The sequence below is a fragment of the Triticum urartu genome, chromosome 7A, assembly GCF_056163025.1.
Source record: "Triticum urartu cultivar PI428250 chromosome 7A, HENAU_Tu73, whole genome shotgun sequence".
Classification (NCBI taxonomy): Eukaryota; Viridiplantae; Streptophyta; class Magnoliopsida; order Poales; family Poaceae; genus Triticum; species Triticum urartu.
Genome location: NC_141879.1, coordinates 473417954 through 473440286, shown reverse-complemented (window position 1 = coordinate 473440286; position 22333 = coordinate 473417954). Strand labels below are relative to the sequence as shown.

The following is a 22333-nucleotide window of genomic DNA, read 5'->3' as shown; positions in this document are numbered from 1 at the left end:
TACTAATTTTCTTTCCTGGGAGTGCATACCTGCGATGTGCGTCTTCCAAGCCAAGGGGCAAGAATTTCATTACATCCATGATTACTCTGTTAGTAGTCATAACAATGATAGGATTGTTAAGGTCATCATTACCATAGTAGAGGGGGATATTACCACCAAGCAGCTGGTAGACGAGTTTGAGAAGTATATTGGGTAGGGATGGCTCTACTCAGCTCATCTGATTGCACCTAATCAGTATGTGATGCGGTTCCCGAACTAGAGAGAGGTGGATAGAGCTGTGTTTGTTGAATACATAACTCTTAAATCCTTAGGGGTAGTTGTTCGTATTACCCCTTGGTCTGAGGATGCGGAGTCAGAGGTCTATTGGAGGTTGGATGGGTTAAGATTACTGAGATCCCACCTAACAAGCGATGTGATAAAAATGTTGCTTTTGTTGGAGGCTTAGTTGGGGTGACTCTCGACATTGATATGTCTAGTCTCCATCGTCCTTCCTCTGTTCGTGCTAAGCTTGGGTGTCGCAACATTGACAAGCTCACCACCTCTGCTGAAGGGTGCTTGGGGGACGCTTTTATCGCTTTCAATATGAAGTTGAGGAGGTCCTAGTGAGGAATGTTGTCCAGGAAGAAGAACATGTTTAGATCCCACGCTATGCTGGGCAAAGAGTTATGACGCCCAAGCACAAACGTGATGATATGCCACCTGATGAGAAAAACAAGTCCTCTGAGAAGAATGACAATAGAAACACTTCCTCTTATCATGGCGGCAAAGCCTGTTGCGTGTCGTCACCTAAAGAGCAAAAACAAGTCCTTGAGGACAGCAACAACTCAGAGAGCGAGATCAGTGGTACTAATGGTCCTCTGCTGATCGAGGAGATGGCACTGGAACTTGCTGCCACTTATTCACAACAAGCTGATTCTCTGGTGGCCTCTACTAAGGATGAGTGCAAACATGATCCTGATGATCATGGATCTGATTATGACCAAACATTGAAGGTGACTACTGTAGTTGCTACACCTTCCTATGATCCTGCTACTATTCCTCTTTCTAACTTTGATCAGATTTTTGAGGTGGTGGGAGAGGTGGAAGCAGACATGAAGACCTCCAAGGATTACACGATACAACTTCCTCATCTTGATTGCGAGGAGATTATTTCTACACCACCACTTGCGCCTGAGCTGCATCTTCGGTTTAGCCAGCACAACACACACCTTCAGCACATGGACATGGAGGCAAGAGCCACTCATCTGGCCAATGCCAAAAATATGGAAGGTAACACCAACCCTATTAATCACAATGCATTTGCTACTTTGGCTGATTCTGAGATTATTAGTCATACTTCTAAGATGGGTGTGTTAATTCCTGATAATGGCTTTACTTGTGTTGATATCTTGAGGGAACTAGAATCTGTAAGGGTTAATTTGGTAGAAAAAAACATCAACTCCCATGATGATCAGGGGGTGATGATATGTTTGTCACTAATGGATTAGGTAAAGATACTCCCTTGAACCTAACTTGGCTAGATGAGGATGAGATTGTCAACAATAAGCTAGTGAAATCTAAATCTGCAAAGAATAATAGAAAGAAAGCTGATGTCAGACTTCCTAGGCCTGTGACTAGGAGTCAGAAAAAGAGGAATGACAATGATGCTGAGCCAGGTGGCTCTACCCTGCTTCTTGGTAGGGCCACCAGAGCCAGGAAACAAACCAACCATTCCAAATGAGAGGTCTCATTTGGAACTGCAGAGGGGTGGGCAAGAAGGGAATGGCTACCCGCCTCTCTGATCTTATTAGTGACCATTCCATTGACTTCCTAGGTTTACAAGAGACTTTGAAGAAAGATTTCTCTCCCAAACTTATTAGGAGACCTGACCCCTTTAATAATTTCCATTGGGAGTGGGTGCCTGGCTGGCTGCTATAGGCAAGCCTGGTGGTATCATGTGTGGTATTCACAGTAACACCCTCGAGATGTTAAGTTGCAACAAAGGCAAGTATATCTTCTAGATGAATATTAAAAATATTAATACAAATATTGTCTGGAGCCTCTTAGTGGTGTATGTCTCTGCTCATGAGGAGCATAGGGAAGATTTCCTAATGGAATTGGCCTCCTTTTTCCACAACACTGATATACCCTATATAGTGGGTGGGGACTTTAACATCTTAAGGCATAATGGTGAAAAGAACAAAAAGATGCAGCACCCCAAGTCTATGGACCTGTTCAACTCCATTATTAATACTCTTGGCCTTAGAGAGATTTATATGAGTGGGGGCAAATATACCTAGACAAATAATCGGTCTCATCCTACTATGGAGAAATTGGATAGGGTGCTGATGTATGATTCCTGGGAGCAGTTGTTCCCCATGGTCTCTATGATGAAACTGGTCAGCGAGTTATCTGACCATGACCCACTCCTTGTGTACACTGATGATGAGAAGAGAGAACCCTCCAAAATCCGAGAGTTTCATTTTGATCTCTCCTGGTTGAAAGATGATAGATTCCTTGACCTGGTTGCTAGAATTTGGAATAGGAAAGTTGCAGCCTCAGACCCCATTGACATCCTAAATATTAAGCTCAAGAGATTTAAATCTTACTTCAAAGATGTGGTTTGGAAAAATTTGGACATGCCAAGAGGCATAAAGAAGATCTGAGAATCGAACTAGAAATGTTGGAAGAGGCAGAGGAGGAAGGCCCCTTGCCTCCTGAGCTTTATGGCAGAAAGGTTGATGTGTGTGTTGAACTTTACGAGCTGCTAGCCACAAAAGAGATTTACTGGCTTCAACAGTCCCATGAACGCTGTCTCTTGAGAGGAGACCGCAATACGGACTACTTCCATAAAATAGTTAATGGCCGTAAACAAAAAAACACCATTCACGCCCTCAAATGTGGGGACGTGGAGATTGAAGGCACGGACAATCTAATAGCACATGCCACGAGCTTCTACAAAGAGTTGTTTCGCCCGGCCCCTGGCAATATATTTCATCTTGATCCTTATACCTGGGTAGACAACGAAAAGCTGTCAGCGGAGAATAATGACGATCCTATTAGGGAATTTTCTGAAGAGGAGGTCAAAGCTGCTCTGTTTGACATGGAAGTCAACAGGGCCCCAGGGCCTGATAACATCCCTGCTGAATTTTATCAGTGCTGTTGGGATATAGTTAAAAATGATATTATGTGCATCTTTGATAGCTTCTGATGACCCACAAGTATAGGAGATCAACTGTAGCTCTTTTCAATAAGTAAGAGTGTCGAACCCAACGAGGAGCAGAAGGAAATGACAAGTAGTTTCCGATATGGTATTGTCTGCAAGTGCTGAAATTGTAAGTAGCAGAGTAGTTTGATAGCAAGATAATTTGTAACGAGGAAGTAATGATAATAGTAACAAAAATGCAGCAAGGTAGCCCAATCCTTTTGAGGCAAAGGACAAGCCAAAATGGTCTCTTGTGATAAGCAAAGCGTTCTTGAGGGTACATGAGAATTTCATCTAGTCACTTTCATCATGTTGGTTTGATTTGTGTTTGCTACTTTGATAATTTGATATGTGGGTGGATTGGTGCTTAGGTGTTGTTCTTACTTGAACAAACCTCCTACTTATGATTAACCCTCCCGCAAGCATCCGCAACTACGAGAAAAGTATTAAGAATAAATTCTAACCATAGCATTAAACTTTTGGATCCAATCGGTCCCTTACAAAATAGCGCATAAACTGGGGTTTAAGCTTCTGTCACTCTCACAACCCACCATCTAATTGCTACTCCACAATGCATTCCCTTAGGCCCAAATATGGTGAAGTGTCATGTAGTCGATGTTCACATGACACCACTAAGGGAATAACAACATACATACTATCAAAATATCAAACACATATCAAGTTCACATGATTACTTGCAACATGATTTCTCCCGTGACCTCAAGAACAAAAGTAACTGCTCACAAATGATAAACACGTTCATGATTAGAGGAGTATTAAATAGCATAATGGATCTGAACATATAATCTTCCACCAAATAAACCATATAGTAATCAACTACAAGATGTAATCAACACTACTAGTCACCCACAAGTACCAATCTATAGTTCCGATAACAAGATTGAACACAAGAGATGAACTAGGGTTTGAGAGGAGATGCTGCTGTCGAATATTTTGATGGAGATTGCCCTCCCCAAGATGGGAGAGTTGTTGGTGATGATGATGACGATGATTTCCCCCTCCGGGAGGGAAATTCCCCCGGCGGAATCGCTCCGCTGGAGGGCAAAAGTGCTCCTGCCCAAGTTCCACCTCGAGGCGGCGGCGCTTCATCCCGAAAGTCCTCCCCTTATTTTTTCTAGGTCAAAATGACTTATATACCAGAAGATGGGCTCCGGAGGTGGGCCAAGGAGGTCACAACCCACCAGGGCGCGCCTGGGGGGCCTGGCGCGCCCAGGTGGGTTGTGCCCACCTGGTGGCCCACCTCTGGTGTTTATTGGTTCCAATATTTCTTAAATAATCCATAAAAAATCTTCGTGAAGTTTCAGCTCATTTGGAGTTGTGCAAAATAGGTGGCCTGACGTAGCTTTTCCAGATCCAGATTTCCAGCTGCCGGAATTCTCCCTCTTGGTGTGTTCCTTGCAAATTATGAGAGAAAAGGCATTAGAATTACTCCAAAAAGCATTATTATGGATAAAACATTATAAATAGCAGTAAGAAAACATGATGCAAAATGAACGTATCAACTCTCCATCGTATCTATAATTTTTTATTGTTTCATGCCAATATTATACAATTTTTACATACTTTTGGCAACTTCTAATATGATTTACTGGACTAACCTATTGATCCAGTGCCAGTTCCTTTTTTTTGCATGTTTTTTGTATCGCAGAAAATCCATATCAAACAAAGTCCAAACGCGATAAAAATTTATGGAGGATTATTTTGGAATATATGTGATTTTTGGGAGTTGGAATCACCGCAAACGGAGTCCTGTGGTGGGCAAAACCCACCAGGATCCGACCCTTGAGCCTGGCACATGGTGGTGGGTTGTGCCCACCTCGTACGTCAGTTGGACCTCTACTTCGGGCGCAAGGAATCTTATATCTGGAAAAAATCATGTTAAAATCTGAGCGCAATCGGAGTTACGGATCTCCGAGAATATAGGAAACGGTTGTCGGCCAGATCTGAGAAATGTGAAACAGAAGAGAACAGAGAGGGAGATCCAATCTCGGAGGGGGAACCATTCTCCCACCTAGGGAGGAGGCCAAGGAAGGAGAAGAAGTAGGGGGGCTCTCTCCCCCTCGCTTCCGGTGGCGCCGGAGTGCCACCGGGGCAACGATCGGGACGGCGATCTACATCAACAATCTTGCTACCGTCAACACCAAATTTCTCCCCCTCTATGCAGCGGTGTAACACCTCTTCTCCCCGCTATAATCTCTACTTAAACATGGTTCTCAACTCTATATATTATTTCCCAATGATCTATGGTTATCCTATGATGTTTGAGTAGATCTGTTTTGTCCTATAGGTTAATCGTGATCTTGGTTGGGATGATTGTATATTTTATTTATGGTGCTGCCCTACGGTGCCCTCCGTTCTCACGCAAATGTGAGGGGGCCCCGCTGTAGGGTGTTGCAATATGTTCACGGTTCTCTTACGGTGGGTTGCGAGAATGACAGAAATTTAAACCCGAGTAGGTGGGGTATGACGTATGGGAATAAAGAGGACTTGATACTTAATGCTATGGTTGGGTTTCATGACCTTAATGATCATTAATACTTGCAGATGCTTGCTAGAGTTCCAATCATAAGTGCATATGATCCAAGTAGAGAAAGTATGTTATCTCATGCCTCTCCCTCATAAAAATTACAAGAATGATTACCGGTACTTGTTATCAATTGCCTAGGGACAAATAACTTTCTTGTTAACAAAAACCCTTTTACTAAACACCTAACTTTTATTATCTTGAAAAGTACTTCTAGTTTTGTTCTGGCAAAGTAGTTCTTGCATCACTCCTACAAACTATTTTCATACTTGTTTCCGGCAAAGCAAACGTCAAGTGTGCGTAGAGTTGTATCGGTGGTCGTTAGAACTTGAGGGATATTTGCTCTGCCTTTAGCTCCTCGTTGGGTTCGACACTCTTATTTATCGAAGAAGGCTACAAACGATCCCCTATACTTGTGGGTTATCAAGACCTTTTTCTGGTGCCGTTGCTGGGGAGAAATAGCGTGGGGTGAATATTCTCGTGTGTGCTTGTTTGCTTTATCACTAAGTAGTTTTTATTTCCTGTTCTAAGTTGTTATCTATCTTTAGTTATGGATATGGAACACGAAACACCAAAAAAAATTAGTGGTACTTGCTACTCATGGAGATGGGGAACCTCCTAAAACCCTCAATGCTCGTTATGTGAAAATATTACACACTACTTTGATAATCCTGAGAAAACCCCATTTAACTTGATAATGGGAGTAACGTTGGATCAACGCGAATAATTTAGGGATTATCGCTTGACTCAAAAGGGAAAACTTTTATGGGATCATATTGACATGTTGCAATGGTATGCTTGGAATCTATGCTTGAGATGTGATTATACTTGTTGCTCTAAGATTGAGGTTCCACACCTTCCCTATTCATGCGAATTTAATGATAATGAAACCTTGGCTTCTTATGCTAGAGGTATATATGATTATTATGATGTGGAACGAATCGAAGAATTTGTTGCTTTTAAGGGTGCTTATGAAATTGAATCTTTGTTTGAAAAGTTTGAAGATTTTGATGATTCAGTTTATAGACCTGAAAATCTTGCTATCCTTAAAATATTGCTATGATAATTATAAATAGAATTATGATGTTGATTTATTTATTGAGAGTAACTCTGCCGTCCAAGAAAAGACTAATATTTTGCAGGAGTTTATGGAAGAAGAAACTGAAGAAACTATGAGCTCATTGGATGAAAAAGATGATGAGGAGAGCGAAGAACAACAAGAGGAAGAACGGATTAGCTACCCGTGCCCACCTTCTAATGAGAGTAACTCTTCAACTCATACATTACTTAATTTCCCTTCGTTCTTACCGAAGGATGAATGCCTTGATAATTGCTATGATCCCGTTGATTCGTTTGAAATATCCCTTTTTGATGATGCTTGATATGCTTGTGGCCAATATGCCAATATGAATGATGCTTATGGAGATGAACTTGCTATAGTTCCTTATGTCAAGAATGAAATTATTTCTATTGCACCCGCACATGATAGTCCTATTATATTTTTGAATTCTCCCAACTACACTATATCAGAGAAGTTTGCTCTTGTTAAGTATTATATTCATGGGTTGCCTTTTACCGTTGCACATGATGATTTTGATGAATATAATATGCATGTGCTTGCTGATCCTACTTGCAATTATTATGAGAGAGGAACTATATCTTTGCCTCTTTATGTTTCCAACACGATAGAATTGCAAGAAATTACTTATACTATGCATTGGCCTTTACTTGATGTGCATGAATTGTTCTTGTATGACATGCTGATGCATAGGAAGAGAGTTAGACTTCATCATTGCTTGATATATGTTGCTTTGTGCTCACTACTAAATGCCAAATCATTATTAATTAAAATTGGCTTTGATATACCTTGGGATCCGGGTGGATTCATTACTTGAGCACCTTATGCCTAGCTTAATGGCTTTAAAGAAAGCGCTACCAGGGAGACAACCCGGAAGTTTTAGAGTGTCATTTATTTCTATTGAGCGCTTTCATAAAGTTTAAAAACAAAAAATATAGAGGGGAACTTAAAAACCTTTTCACAAAAGAGAAACGATTGGAAGTTATGCATTGGAGAAGTGAGGGTCGACCTTGAACACTTGTGTTCATGCTCATGGAAAAAATGTTGAATTTTTCATGAAGATTCACACAAAAATAATTATCCCCTTGTACAAATCCATTGTATTATAAAAATAATGTGCCAAGATTTGCCTTTAGGATGTTTAGATTGCTTATTGGTTTGTGCGGTGCAAAACAAAAACTTTGGTTGTAGTGCTCGATTTTACATTTTTTTTTGGAACGTCAAATGGTTCTGAAAATTTTTGCACGGTCTTTCTATAGAAAATTTTTATTTTTACTAATTTTTTCAGAATTTTTGGAGTACCATAGGTATGGTGAATGTTCAGATTACTACAGACTGTCCTGTTTAAGACATATTCTGTTTTTGATGCATTGTTTTGCTCGTTTTGATGAAACTATCGATTTTTATCAGTAGTATAAGCTATGGAAAATTTATATTACAATAGCTAAAATAAAAAAAATAAAATATGAATCGGTTTGCAACAGTACTTAGAGTAGTGATTTACTTTATTATACTAACGGATCTTACCGAACTCTTTGTTGAGTTTTGTGTGGATGAAGTGATCAAAGATCAAGGAGGTTTCGATATGAGGAGAAGGATGAGAGGCAAGAGCTCAAGCTTGGGGATTCCCAAGGCACCCCGAGTAAATATTCAAGGAGACTCAAGCGTCTAAGCTTGGGGATTCCCTGGAAGGCATCCCATCTTTCTTGAACAAGTATCGATATGTTTTCGGTTTTGTTTCGTTCACGTGACATGTGCAAATCTTGGAGCGTCTTTTGCTTTTCGTTTTAATTTTTCTTTTATGCACCATGCTGGTATGAGATAGTCCATGGTTGATTTATAGAATGCTCATTGCACTTCACTTATATCTTTTGAGTATGGCTTTATAGAATGCTTCATGTGCTTCACTTATATCATTTGAAGTTTGGATTGCTTGTTTCTCTTCACATAGAAAACTGTTGTTTGAAGAATGCTCTTTTGATTAACTTATATTTGTTATAGCATGGTCTTTTGTAGAAATAATTAAACTCTCATGCTTCACTTATATCTATTTAGAGAGTCAAAAGGAATTGGTCAACTGCATGGTTAGTCATTAAATCCTACATAAAACTTATGGATCACTGAATATGATATGTTTGATTCCTTGCAATAGTTTTGCGATATAGAGATGGAATATGTGGGAGGAACTAATAAACGGTTGTGGTTAGTAAAATATTGGTATTAAGGTTTGTGATTCCCGAAGGATGCACGTATAGTCGCTCGTTATGCTATGATGTTGGAGCATGATTTATAATTGATTGTCTTCCTTATGAGTGGCGGTCGGGGACGAGCGATGGTCTTTTCCTACCAATCTATCCCCCTAGGGGCATGCGTAGTAGTACTTTTCTTCGAGGGCTAATAAACTTTTGCAGTAAGTATATGAGTTCTCTATGACTAATGTGAGTCCATGGATTATACACACTCTTACCTTTCTGCAATTTGCTAGCCTCTACGGTATCGTGCATTGCCCTTTCTCACATTGAGATGTGGTGCAAATGTCGCAGGTACATCCAAACCCCGTGATATGATACGCTCTATCACACATAAGCCTTATTATATCTTCCTCAAAACAGCCACCATACCTACCTATTATGGCTTTTCCATGGCCATTCCGAGTCCACCGCTTCCGTTTGATGACTTAAGCATTCATTGTCATATTGCTTTGCATCATCATATAGCTGATACAGTAGTTGTGGCTCAGCCACCATTCATCATTTTTCATACATGTTATGCTAGATCATTGCATATCCTGGTACATGCCATAGGCACTCATATAGTCATACTTTGTCATAGGTATCGAGTTGTAATTTTTATTTTCTTTTGAGTTATAAGTAAATAGAAGTGTGATGATCATCATTAAACATTTTTAGAGCAGTGCCCCTATGAGGAAAGGATGATGGAGACTAGGATTCTCCCACAAGTCGGGATGAGACTCCGGACAATGAGAGAGAAAATATATAAAAAGGAAAAAAAGAAAAAAAATAAAAATAAAAAATAAATAAAAAGAGAGAAGGGGCATTGTTAGTATCCTTTACCACACTTGTGCTTCAAAATAGCACCATGTTTTTCATATGGGGAGTCTCCTATTTTGTCACTTTCATATACTAGTGGGAATTTTTCATTATAGGATTAGATGCACACCCACTTAGTTTCATATTAAGCTTTCATACACTTATAGCTCTTAGTGCATTCGTTACATGGAATGCCTACTCCTCACGTTGATATCAATTGATGGGCATCTCCATAGCCCATTGGTTAGCTGCGTCAGTGTGAGACTTTCTACCTTTTGTCTTCTTTATATTTACCCCTATCATCATATTCTATTCCACCCGTAGTGCTATATCCATGGTTTGCGCTCATGTATTGCGTGAGGGTTGAAAAAGCTAAAGCGCGTTAAAAAGTATGAACCAATTGCTCAGCTTGTCATCGGGGTTGTGCATGATAAATACTTTGTGTTAAGAAGACATAGCATGACAAGACTATATGACTTTGTGGGGATAGCTTTCTTTAGTGTTGATATTTTGAAAGACATGATTGTTTGTTGGATGCCTGAGTATTGATGTCTTTATGTCAAATTATAGACTATTGCTTTGAATCACTTATGTCTTAATATTCATGCCATGATTAGATATATGATCAAGTTTATGTTAGGTAGGATTCCACATCAAAAATTATCTTTTTTATCATTTACCTGCTCGAGGAAGAGCAGGAATTAAGCTTGGGGATGCTGATACATCTCCATCGTATCTATAATTTTTGATTGTTTCATGCCAATATTATACAACTTTTACATACTTTTGGCAACTTTTTATATGATTTATTGGACTAACCTATTGATCCAGTGCCTAGTGCCAGTTCCCGTTTTTTGCATGTTTTTTGTATCGCAGAAAATCCATATCAAACGAAGTCCAAACGCGATAAAAATTTATGGAGAATTATTTTGGAATATATGTGATTTTTGGCAGTTGGAATCACCGCAAACAGAGTCCCGTGGTGGGCACAACCCACCAGGATACGACCCCTGAGCCTGGCCCATGGTGGTGAGTTGTGCCCACCTCGTACGTCGATTGGACCTCTACTTCAGACGCAAGGAAGCTTATATCCGGAAAAAATTATGTTAAAATCTCAGCACAATCGGAGTTACGGATCTCCGGGAATATAAGAAACAGTTTTCGGCCAGATCTAAGAAACACGAAATAGAAGAGAACAGAGAGGGGGATCCAATCTCAGAGGGGCTCCCTCCCCTCCGCCGCCATGGAGACCAAGGACCAAAGGGGGAACCCTTCTCCCACCTGGGGAGGAGGCCAAGGAAGAAGAAGAAGTAGGGGGCTCTCTCCCCCTCGCTTCCGGTGGCGCCGGAGTGCCACCGGGGCAACGATCGGGACGACGATCTACATCAACAATCTTGCTACCGTCAACACCAACTTTCTCCCCCTCTGTGCAGTGGTGTAACACCTCTTCTCCCCACTGTAATCTCTACTTAAACATGGTGCTCAACTCCATATATTATTTCCCAATGATCTATGGTTATCCTATGATGTTTGAGTAGATTCGTTTTGTCCAATGGGTTAATCGTGATCTTGGTTGGTATGATTGTATATTTTATTTATGGTGCTGTCCTACGGTGCCCTCCGTTTTCGCGCAAATGTGAGGGGCCCCTACTGTAGGGTGTTGCAATATGTTCATGGTTCGCTTACGATGGGTTGCGAGAGTGACAGAAACTTAAGCCCGAGTTGGTGGGGTATGGCATATGTGAATAAAGAGGGCTTGATACTTAATGCTATGGTTGGAATTCTCCCTCTTGGTGTGTTCCTTGCAAATTATGAGAGAAAAGGCACTAGAATTACTCCAAAAAGCATTATTATAGGATTAAGTATCAAGAGGGAGAATTATATATGATTTGGTAAGATATTGTGAAAGATAGATATCTGTGTAATTAGACAGTCGCAAACTCGCCTTGCTGGAAAAATCTTCTAAAAATCAAGGAATTATATATGATTGGCAGGAAGATTAATACGGGATCTGGCAACCTGACTCGGTTATGGAAAGATTCTATCAATGGGTTGCTCCCATTCATGGACCAATTCCCCCGTCTGTTCAATATTTGTGTAGAACAGGACTGCATTGTAGACAAATTGGAGTCTGTGTTCTGCACTGACTTCTTTCGCAGAAGACTTAACAACGAGTTAACAAAACAATGGTTGAAGCTGGGAGACTGTGTTCATAATATGAATCTGGCAGGCGACAGAGACTCAGTTTACTGGAGTCTGAACAAATCAGGTAAGTTTACTACTAAGTCCATGTACAAATGGCTAGAAAAACCTCTTAGTCGGTGCAATTACAAATGGATTTGGAAAGCCAAACTCCCTCTTAAGATCCAGATTTTTCTTTGGCAACTCTCTCAGGATGCAGTGCTCACTAGGCAAGTGATGCGCCAGCGTAAATGGCCAGGGAACCCCGTGTGTTCCTTCTGCCAACAAATTGAAACATCTCAACACTTGTTCTTTGACTGCCCTGTTGCTAAAGTTGTCTGGCGATCGATTGGGGTCACTCTCGGGACAGACTTGTGTCCTCGTAATTACTGGAAGTTCTTTGTTTGGTGTCATTCCTTCCTGCCAGGATATGACTCTTTCTATACCGTGGTGCTGGGGGCAGTCACTTGGTCCATCTGGCTGGCTCGAAACAAAGCTACCTTTGAGAAAAAGATGATCAAATCTCCTTTTGAGATTGGTTTTATGGTGGTTTATTTTCTCTTGTATTGGGCAGGTCTACAAGCTGGAGACGACATCAACCAACTTCGAGCGGGTGCAGAGATGATCTGCAATGGGACCCTGCTGTTGATGAGGGCCTGTGACGCGTCCAAGGGTGGAAAGTGAAGGTGCAGAACTTGATATGCGTCATTCTTTTGGTACCTGTTCATCGGGGTGGCTTCATAGTGATAGCCTTAAAAATTGTTTATCCTTGTTCTATGATGATTTCCATCCTGTTTTGTAATAGTACTAGTGATGTGCTGGTGCTGCTCAAGTTTTCGCCCCATAGCACTCGTTTTGATGGCGGGCGAGTGCGGTGGGTTTCCTAGCAGTGCGTTGAACTCACTCTCCCCTTCTCCATGTTCTTGGACTCTTTTTGTAATAGACCTTAGAATTTCCCTTCTATGTAATGGAAAGGGGGACAGCCCGGTTCAAAAGAAAATATTCACAATGTTAAATCAATATTATTAGATGCATTATGAAATGTAGTTTCATAGTAAATATATTTAGTATCGTAAATGTTGACATTTTCTAGTATAAATTTAGTCAAACTTTGCAAAGTTTGACTAAACATAAATCTAACACGTGAAATAAAAAGGACCAAAGGGAGTACTATTTATTTATTTATTTTTGAAATGGGAATTCTTCATTCCATTTAAGCAGACAAGAGAACACACAAACTCTGGAGCCTCTCCCAGCCATACGGCTTGGGGGAGAGGTTCAGAGCCGCACCAATCATCGCAAGAGCGTCTGCAACCTTACAATCCCTAGGACAAAGGATAATACTCCCCCCGTTTCATAGTGTATTGCATATAAATTTTTTTAAGAAGTCAAACCTCACCAACTTTGACTAAGTTTTTGAAAGAAAAAAATTACATCTAGAATGCCAAACATATATATCATTATACTCATCATAAGATGTAGTTTCATATTTTATGTGTTAGATATTCTAGATATAAATAGTTTTCATTATAAAATTTGGTGAAAGTTTGACTTTTGAAAAAAATATGCACTATATTTTGGAACAGACGGAGTACTAAGGGTGTGTTTGGATCTCGACCAAACACTACTGGGGAAAACCCTAGTAGTAGCGCGGGTTTTGAGGCTATCATCAGCGCGGGCAGGCGCGCTACCAATAAGGCACTACAGCTAACTGTTAGTAGTATCACGGTCTGTACCCGCGCTACTACTATGGACTGTATCAGCAGCGCATTTCTGGAACACGCTACTACTAATTAGCTGTAGCGATTTTCTGGCCCCGCGCTACTGCTATATCTTTCATCATTTCCCCCGATTTCCTGGCCCTGCGCTACTGCTATATCTTTCATCATTTCCCCCCGGCTTCCTACCCCGTTTCAGCTTCAATAAACAGCAATTTCCAGATACTATGTACTACTAGATATCAATTTCATAAAGCATTATAGGTACTAGGTAGTACTCCCTCGGTTCCAAATTACTTGTCGTGGTTTTAGTTCAAATTTGAACTAAAACCACGATGAGTAATTTGGAACGGAGGGAGTACTAGATAATAATTTCATATATACTCAACATGCATCCTCAAGCAGTGCAAGGTGATATCGACGACGATCATTGAGGGAGTCCAGGATTAGGGGGTATCCGGACAGCTGGATTATCCTTTGGCCGGACTGTTGTACTATGAAGATACAAGATTGAAGACTTTGTCCCGTGTTCGGATGGGACTCTCCTTGGCCTGGAAAGCAAGCTTGGCAATACGGTTATGTAGATCTCCTTCCTTGTAACCGACTCTGTGTAACCCTAGATCCCTCCGGTGTCTATATAAACCGGAGGGTTTAGTCTGTAGGGACAACAACAATCATACCATAGGTTAGATTTTTGGGTTTAGCCTCTCTGATCTCGTGGTAGATCAACTCTTGTACTGCTCATATTATCAAGAACAATCAAGCAGGACGTAGGGTTTTACCTCCATCAAGAGGGCCCAAACCTGGGTAAACATCGTTTCCCCTGCCTCCTGTTACCATCCGCCTAGACGCACAGTTCGGGACCCCCTACCCGAGATCCGCCGGTTTTGACACCGACATTGGTGCTTTCATTGAGAGTTCCTCTGTGTCGTCATCGTTAGGCTTGATGGCTCCTTCAATCATCGATAGCGATGTAGTCCAGGGTGAGACTTTTCTTCCCGGACGGATCTTTGTATTCGGCGGCTTCGCACTGCGAGCCAACTCGCATGGCCATCTGGAGCAGATCGAGAGCTACGCCCCTGGCCATCAGGTCAGATTTGGAAACTTGAACTACACAGCCGACGTCCACGGAGACTTGATCTTCGATGGATTCGAGCCCTTGCCGAGTGCGCCGCACGGTCACAATGAGCATGATTTAGCTCTACCATCGGACAGTGTTCGGGAGATTGCACCGGCGACCGCTCCGACCCTCAATTCGGAGCCAATTGCACCCTCCAGGGACGGGTGGATAGACCCCGCCACAGAGGCCGCATTCTCATCGGCGATCGAGCGAGTATCGACCTTACCCTTCACGAGAGCCGTGATGCCAAACTGCCGGATTCTTCCCCGCCCATGGACTCCGAACCGCCTGCGCCCGTGCCTATCGAATCTGACTGGGCGCCGATCATGGAGTTCACCTCCACGGATATCTTTCAGCACTCGCCCTTCGGCGACATACTGAACTCATTAAGGTCTCTCTCCCTATCAGGAGAGTCCTGGCCGAACTATGTCCGGCAGGATTGGGATGCGGATGACGAAGAAATTCGCCGCCCACCCACCACCCACTTAGTAGCCACTGTCGACGATTTGACCGACATGCTCGACTTCGACTCCGAAGACATCGACGGTATGGACGACGATGCATGAGACGAATAGGAACCACTGCCCACAGGGCACTGGACGCCCACTTCATCATATGATGTATACATGGTGGACACACCCAAAGAAAACGACGACGAGGAATGGAAGGATGCAGTGAAGGGTTGTTCCCTCGAGAAGCAGTCAAAGCGGCAGCGTAAGAGCCGCTCCAAATCCCGCCTCGGTAGAAACATCGATCATATAGACCCAGCGATAGAGCAGGGTGAGCCAGTGGACGACAAACACGGTATTGAACCATCGTCCGGCCACGGTAACACGGAGAATCAAACCGAACAACCCGACTCCGTCGAAGATAACAGTCTGGAAGACATCACACCGGACAGGCACCCAGAGCAACAGAATAAACATCAAAGGCTTGTTGCCACTGCGAGGAGTCTGAAAAATCAGAAGCAAAGGCTCAGGGCTACACAAGACACACTCAGAATTAGATGGAGTGAAGTACTCAACACTGCAGCAAAGTACGGCGGTAGTCGCCACACAAAGAGCTACCCGAAGCGAAAGCTGCTACCTGAATTCGATGAGGAGGCCTTAGATCCCCCGCAATCAAAAAACAAAACAGCCATCCGGTCGGATAGACGACCTCGTGGCCAACATAGAGCGGCAAACGACGCCGCACACAAGCCAGTACGCGATCCACGTGAGGGCTCGCATCAAAAGGACGGCGTAACCAGATCCATCTATGGGCCAAGCAAGCGCGCTCCAGCACGCAATGCAACACAACAAACATCCGAACACCACGGTACTCCCAAATACAGGGGTGCCGCACACCCCCTATGTTTCACTGATGAGGTGCTGGACCATGAATTTCCAGAGGGATTCAAACCCGTAAACATAGAGGCGTACGACGGAACGACAAACCCTGGGGTCTGGATTGAGGACTACATCCTCCATATCCACATGGCTCGAGGAGACGATCTCCACGCCATCAAGTACTTACCCCTCAAGCTCAAAGGGCCAGCTCAGCACTGGCTTAAAAGCCTCCCCGAAAACTCCATTGGAAGCTGGGAAGAGCTCGAAGACGCTTTTCGGGAAAATTTTCAAGGGACCTATGTCCGACCACCGGATGCAGACGATTTAAGTCATATAACTCAACATCCCGGGGAGTCAGCCCGAAAGCTTTGGAACAAGTTTCTCACTAAAAAGAACCAAATAGTCGACTGTCCGGACGCCGAAGCCTTAGCAGCTTTCAAGCACAGCGTTCGAGACAAATGGCTTGCGAGACACGTCGGCCAAGAAAAGCTGAGAACAATGGCAGCATTAACAAGCCTCATGACCCACTTTTGCGTGGGCGAGGATAGCTGGTTAGCCCGATGTAGCACCAGCGACCCAAGTACATCGGAAGTCAGGGACGGAAACGGGAAGCCACGGCGCAGCAAAAAGAAGCGCCAGAATAAAGAAGACAGCCCGAAGAGCACGGAGGTAAACACCGGATTCAGAAGCTCTCGGCCAGGTCAGCAAAAGTTGTCCTCCAAAGGCAACAGATACGAACTGTCCAGCCTAAACAAGATTCTGGACAAAATATGTCAGATCCACAACACCCCCGATAAACCTGCAAATCATACCCATAGAGAATGGTGGGTCTTCAAGCAGTCCAGCAAGCTCAACGCCGAACACAAGGGGCATGATACACCAAGCGAAGACGAGGACGAGCCTCGCAAGCAAAGCACTGGGGAACAGAAGAAATTCCCACTAGAAGTCAAAACAGTCAACGTGTTACACGTGATAAAGGGGAGAAACAAAGTGGCACTCCTGGAGACACATGCCCCAGGGCCTATCACCGCGGAGTTCTGCCACTGGTCATCCCAACCGATCACCTTTGACCATCGGGATTACTCAACAAGTATCCGGCATGCAGGATGGGCTGCCTTGGTGTTAGACCCGATAATTGACGGATACCACTTCACAGGAGTCCTGATGGATGGCGGCAGTAGTTTAAACCTGATATATCAGGACATAGTCCGCAAAATGGGGATAGACCCAACAAAAATTAGCCATAGCAATACTACCTTTAAAGGAGTAATGCTAGGCCCAGAAGCCCATTGCACGGGCTCCCTGCTACCAGAGGTTGTATTCGGCTTTCCAGATAACTTCCGCAGCAAAAATTTAACCTTCCACATCGCTCCGTTCCAAAGTGGCTATCAAGCACTACTCGGACGCGAAGCTTTCGCTCGCTTTAACGCAATACCGCATTACGCTTCTCTCATGCTTAAGATGCCCGGTCCACGTGGCATCATTACAGTAAATGGAAATATTGAGCGCTCCTTGCGCACGGAAGACCGTGCGGCCGCCTTGGCAGCCGCACACTAGACGGCCTCACCAACTAGAGCACCTGACAGGTCGTTAAGACCACGGATACGGTTAGACGAGTCTGGTACAGCTCAATACAAGGGGCTCAACGCGTGTAAACAAGTGACAATTAGGCTCAACTTTACTCATCTTGAACTGTACATGGTTTATTTAGTATAACCTACCTTTTTGCACAACAACTTTTCAACTAAGTTCCTCTCTTTTATAGATGACCATCGTGCTACACCCGTCCAGGATACGGCACAACGGAGACACAGGCGCAGACGTGCAGCAGGGACCCGTTCCAAGGATTCTTTTTAGATTAAGACCCGCCTAAACCTTTTTTACTCTCTCTTGTTGATACACATCCCCCGGATTCTCAGTACAATTGAGAAGGATGCTGACGTATTGGCATGTGGCCACGTTAGAAGATTGCACGTACCTGGACACCAGGGGCTTATTACAAAGGGCACTGTGTAAGCCCGGTTTACATCATAAAGACCGAATACCTTAGGGAGTGTTCGGCGTCGCAAGTTTGGCCTTATATGCATCAGCTCCGAATCATGTCTTTGGTCAAATGTTGGGTTTGCCCGGCTCCTGCGTTTTGCTGCCTTACGTTCCGCTCTATCGGCTAAGGCGGCACCAGGAGAACTACTGTGATTGTGCCCTGGTTCATCCGGACGAGCACCTCAGTAGAGAAAGCCGAAAACTGACTGTCATGATATAGCGTGAGACTGGTCAACCACTCGATGACCTAGCGGAATCTTCAGGATTCCTCCGCCTTAACGAAGGGCCGTTTCTCGGCCAGGCATGCACGCGCCCCGAATTCGGATGAGCGCGGAGCCACCAGGGGCTATATAGTAGCCCCACTGCCAAACTCCTCTCGCTAAGTGAAAGTGTTAAAACATTATAGTCTGATTGCCTAGTTCGCTGCGCTATCACCTCCTTAATGGACCAAGACGTTGGATCAAGTGTGAACATGCGTCTTCTATGAACACCCCCGCATTATATGCGTGGGGGCTGAAGCCGACGACTGCCATCTTTCAGGTTATATACATATACGGCCGCACAGGAGGCATCATAGTACTTTCGGGCAAAAGTATAAATACAGCCTTGATAAACTCAATAAAACATTGTTTTTACAATGGGAATACATGTCACTTAAACATAATATTCTTCGAGCACTGAGCCTCTATCAAGCGAGCGCCTTCAAGAACTTCTTCAAAGTAGTGCTCGGCAGCCACCCGGCCTATGGCCGAACCCTGTACTGAGCCTCTATCAAGCGAGCGCCTTCAAGAACTTCTTCAAAGTAGTGCTCGGCAGCCACCCGGCCTATGGCCGAACCCTGTACTGAGCCTCTATCAAACGAGCGCCTTCAAGAACTTCTTCAAAGTAGTGCTCGGCAGCCACCCGGCCTATGGCCGAACCCTGTGCCGCAACAGTGGTGGCATCCATCTCCGCCCAGTATGTTTTGACACGGGCAAGGGCCATCCGCGAGCCTTCTATGCACGCCAACCTCTTTACAACATCGATGCATGGCACAGCACCAAGGAATTGTTGCACTAAGCTAAAGTAGCTATTCGGCCTTGGCCCTCCTGGCCACAGATGATCCACAACGGACCTCATGGCAAGTCCGGATAATCTATGGAGCTCAGCCCAACCGGTTAATCGCTCATTCAGCAACAGCGGACAGACTGGAGCGTGAAACTGTGACCAGAACAACTTCTCCACTTCAAGACCTTTTTGATCCTTGAAGTACTCGGCCGCATCAGCAGCACTTGCAGCCAAATCCATGTACTCGTCCGCAGAACTCAATAGCCGGTCCAGAGGCGCATACTTCAGATCCCCGAACTTAGTCCGCAACAAGAAGGGCTTCCCAGATACAATATCCGTAGCTTGATGCAGCTCCTCCTTCGTCGCTCTAATTTTGGAGCGGGCTTCCTTGGCAGCCACCCGGGCCTTTTCCAGGTCCGTCACTTTTGCCCGGTTTTCTTCTTCAAGAAGCTGGTAACGGTCAGCAGCATCTTTTAACTCTACAGCCATCTTGGCTATTTTTTCTTTGCTCTCACAATGTGCGGCCTGTTCGGCCCTTAACTCTCCGGCCGCCTTTAAAGCGGCCGCATTGCTACTCCTTGCTTGCTCCTTGGCTCGGGCAAGCTCCGCCCGAAGGGTCTCCATGGTGGCAGCTCCATCTGCAGTCACAACATATTAAAGATACTGGCATCATGCTGCTCTTATTATGTGACAATCACCAAAAAATCACCTACCCTGTGCCTCGTCAAGCCGCTTGTTAACAAGCACGATGTCGGCATCTGCCGCATCCAGTTGCCGCCTTAGTTCGGAAAACCCATCAGTCCGGCTAGCCACCGGAGCTTCAACCACCTGCACATAAAGGCGGTCTGGTTATTACCTGGGACTATGATCCTTTGTTTGCCGCCGTTTTCGACGACAACCAGAGTCTCAGGGGCTACTAGCTACACAGGGCACATCTAAAAATGTGCGGTACTATCAAAAATGTACATCATTTTGTGTACCTCAAAACCCGTTAGTAGACTCATAAAGGCTTCATGCAACCCGCTTTCGGCGGACGAAATCCTTTCAATCACCATACCCATCAATGTGCGGTGCTCTTCTGAGATAGCCGCTTGCTCTAGCAGATCCCTCAGTACGTTCGACTGCACACCAGACGGTGCCGGACTCTTTTGATTGCTCTCTTCAAGACCGGATACTGAGGACTTCGGGTGGCCATAGGATTACCCTCTGGCCTTGCCGGATCAAGAGAAACCCTCCGCGACGACACCTCGGGGTCGCCCGCCTCATGAGGCGGTATGGCAAGGGGAGGCGTTTCGCTCTCCATCATCTTTGGAAGAAGATCCCCTGAAGACGAGCTCTGCTGAGAAGGGCTAAGATCCGAATTGCAAGATAAATGCCTCGGTTATTTTCCTCAGAGGTAAAGCGAGATATTTTCATTATTAAGTACCCTTTTACTTACAGCTCGGTTGAGGGCTGATCCCCTTGAGGGCATAGTGCGGCCAGGGTATCCCCCAGGGTAGGACCCTCCGGCGGAGATTTCTTCCCCCGTTTGGAGACCATTGTTTCCGGGTCCTCAGAGGCAGTTCTCTTCCGTCCCTGGGGAGAGGAAGTTTCAGTTCCTCCCCCCCGGCTAACCTCCTTCGCGGAGGCGCTAGCCTCCTTGTTCCCCCCTTTATCTTCTCCTGAGGGCGCTTGATAAGGCGCGATCTCCAGCATCCTGGTTAGCACGGGATTTGGTGAGGTCTCAGGGAGGGGGGCCGAACACCTGATCAACTTTGCCTTCGCTATCCAATCAAGGGTCAAAGAGCGGATTTTTTAGGGCAATGTTGCGATAAATAAACAGACAGTGTGTTCGGATGCGGGGCTACTTACTTAGGTATCCGGGCGATTGCAGCTCAGACCTGCATCCTCAGTGATGTCCGGACACATTATTTGTGGTCCGAAGAACAATTTGTACATCTCTTCGTGCATCATGCCGAGGAAATGTTGAATAGCTCGCGGTCCTTCCGGGTTGAATTCCAACATGCGAAGGGGCCGACGTTTGCAAGGCTGGACTTGACGAACTAGCATGACTTGCACTACCATAACCAGACTGAAATCTCTCTCAAAGAGATCTCGGATACAACTTTGCAGTATTGGCACGTCCTTGGCTGGTCCCCAGCTCAGCCCCCTGCTGATCCATGACATCAGTTGTGGCGGGGGGCCTGAGCGAAAGGTGGGGGCAGCTACCCACTTGGCACTTCGGGGAGCTGTGATGTAGAACCACTCCCGCTGCCACAATCTGGACACCTCTGGGAAGTAACCCTCAGGCCATGGAGCGTCAGCAATTTTGCTTATTAAAGCGCCTCCGCACGCTGCGTGCTGCCCCTCGATCATCTTCGTCTTCACATCGAAGGTCTTGAGCCACATGCCGAAGTGAGGGGTAATGCGGAGGAAGGCCTCACATACGACAATAAATGTCGAGATGTGAAGAAGGGAATCCGGGGCCAGATCGTGAAAATCTAGCCCATAATAGAACATAAGACCCCTAACAAAGGGATCCAGAGCGAGGCCTAGTCCTCGTAGGAAGTGGGAGAAGAACACGACGCTCTCGTTGGGTTCGAGAGTAGGGACAACTTGCCCTCGGGCAGGCAGCCGATGCGAAATTTCGGCGGTCAGATATCTGGCCTCTCTCAACTTCTTGATATCCTCCTCCATGATGGAGGAAGGCATCCACCGACCTTGAAGGTTGGATTCGGACATAGTTGAAGGTCCGAAGTGCCTAAACCTGAGCTTTGGGTGTTGGAACTCGAGGCGGGAGGCGGATTCGATTAAGATCGAGAGGAAAAGGCCTTGTCCCCTTTATAAAGAGGGTGAATATCAAGCGTCCTCCTCGTGGCCGTTTGGGACTTGCCTAAGATCTAGGAGTCCTACCAATAGGCACAGTTGGGTTACCCACGTCCGTATTGATGAGAATCCCATAATAAAGGGGACACGATCTCTGCTTCGACAAGACGTGCCAAGGAAACCGCCTCGCGAAACACGCTGAGATTGGTTATGAAAAATGATTCGAATAAAGAC

The 22333-nt window shown here is 44.7% G+C and overlaps 1 protein-coding gene across 1 annotated transcript; it reads left to right on the top strand.

The window, feature by feature from the left end:
• The first annotated feature begins 2659 nt into the window (after window positions 1–2659).
• LOC147960015 (uncharacterized) lies at window positions 2660–3190 on the top strand. The gene has a single exon (XM_087533090.1). The coding sequence runs from the start codon at window positions 2660–2662 to the stop codon at window positions 3188–3190; it is 531 nt and encodes a 176-aa protein (XP_087389216.1).
• Window positions 3191–22333: the final 19143 nt, after the last annotated feature.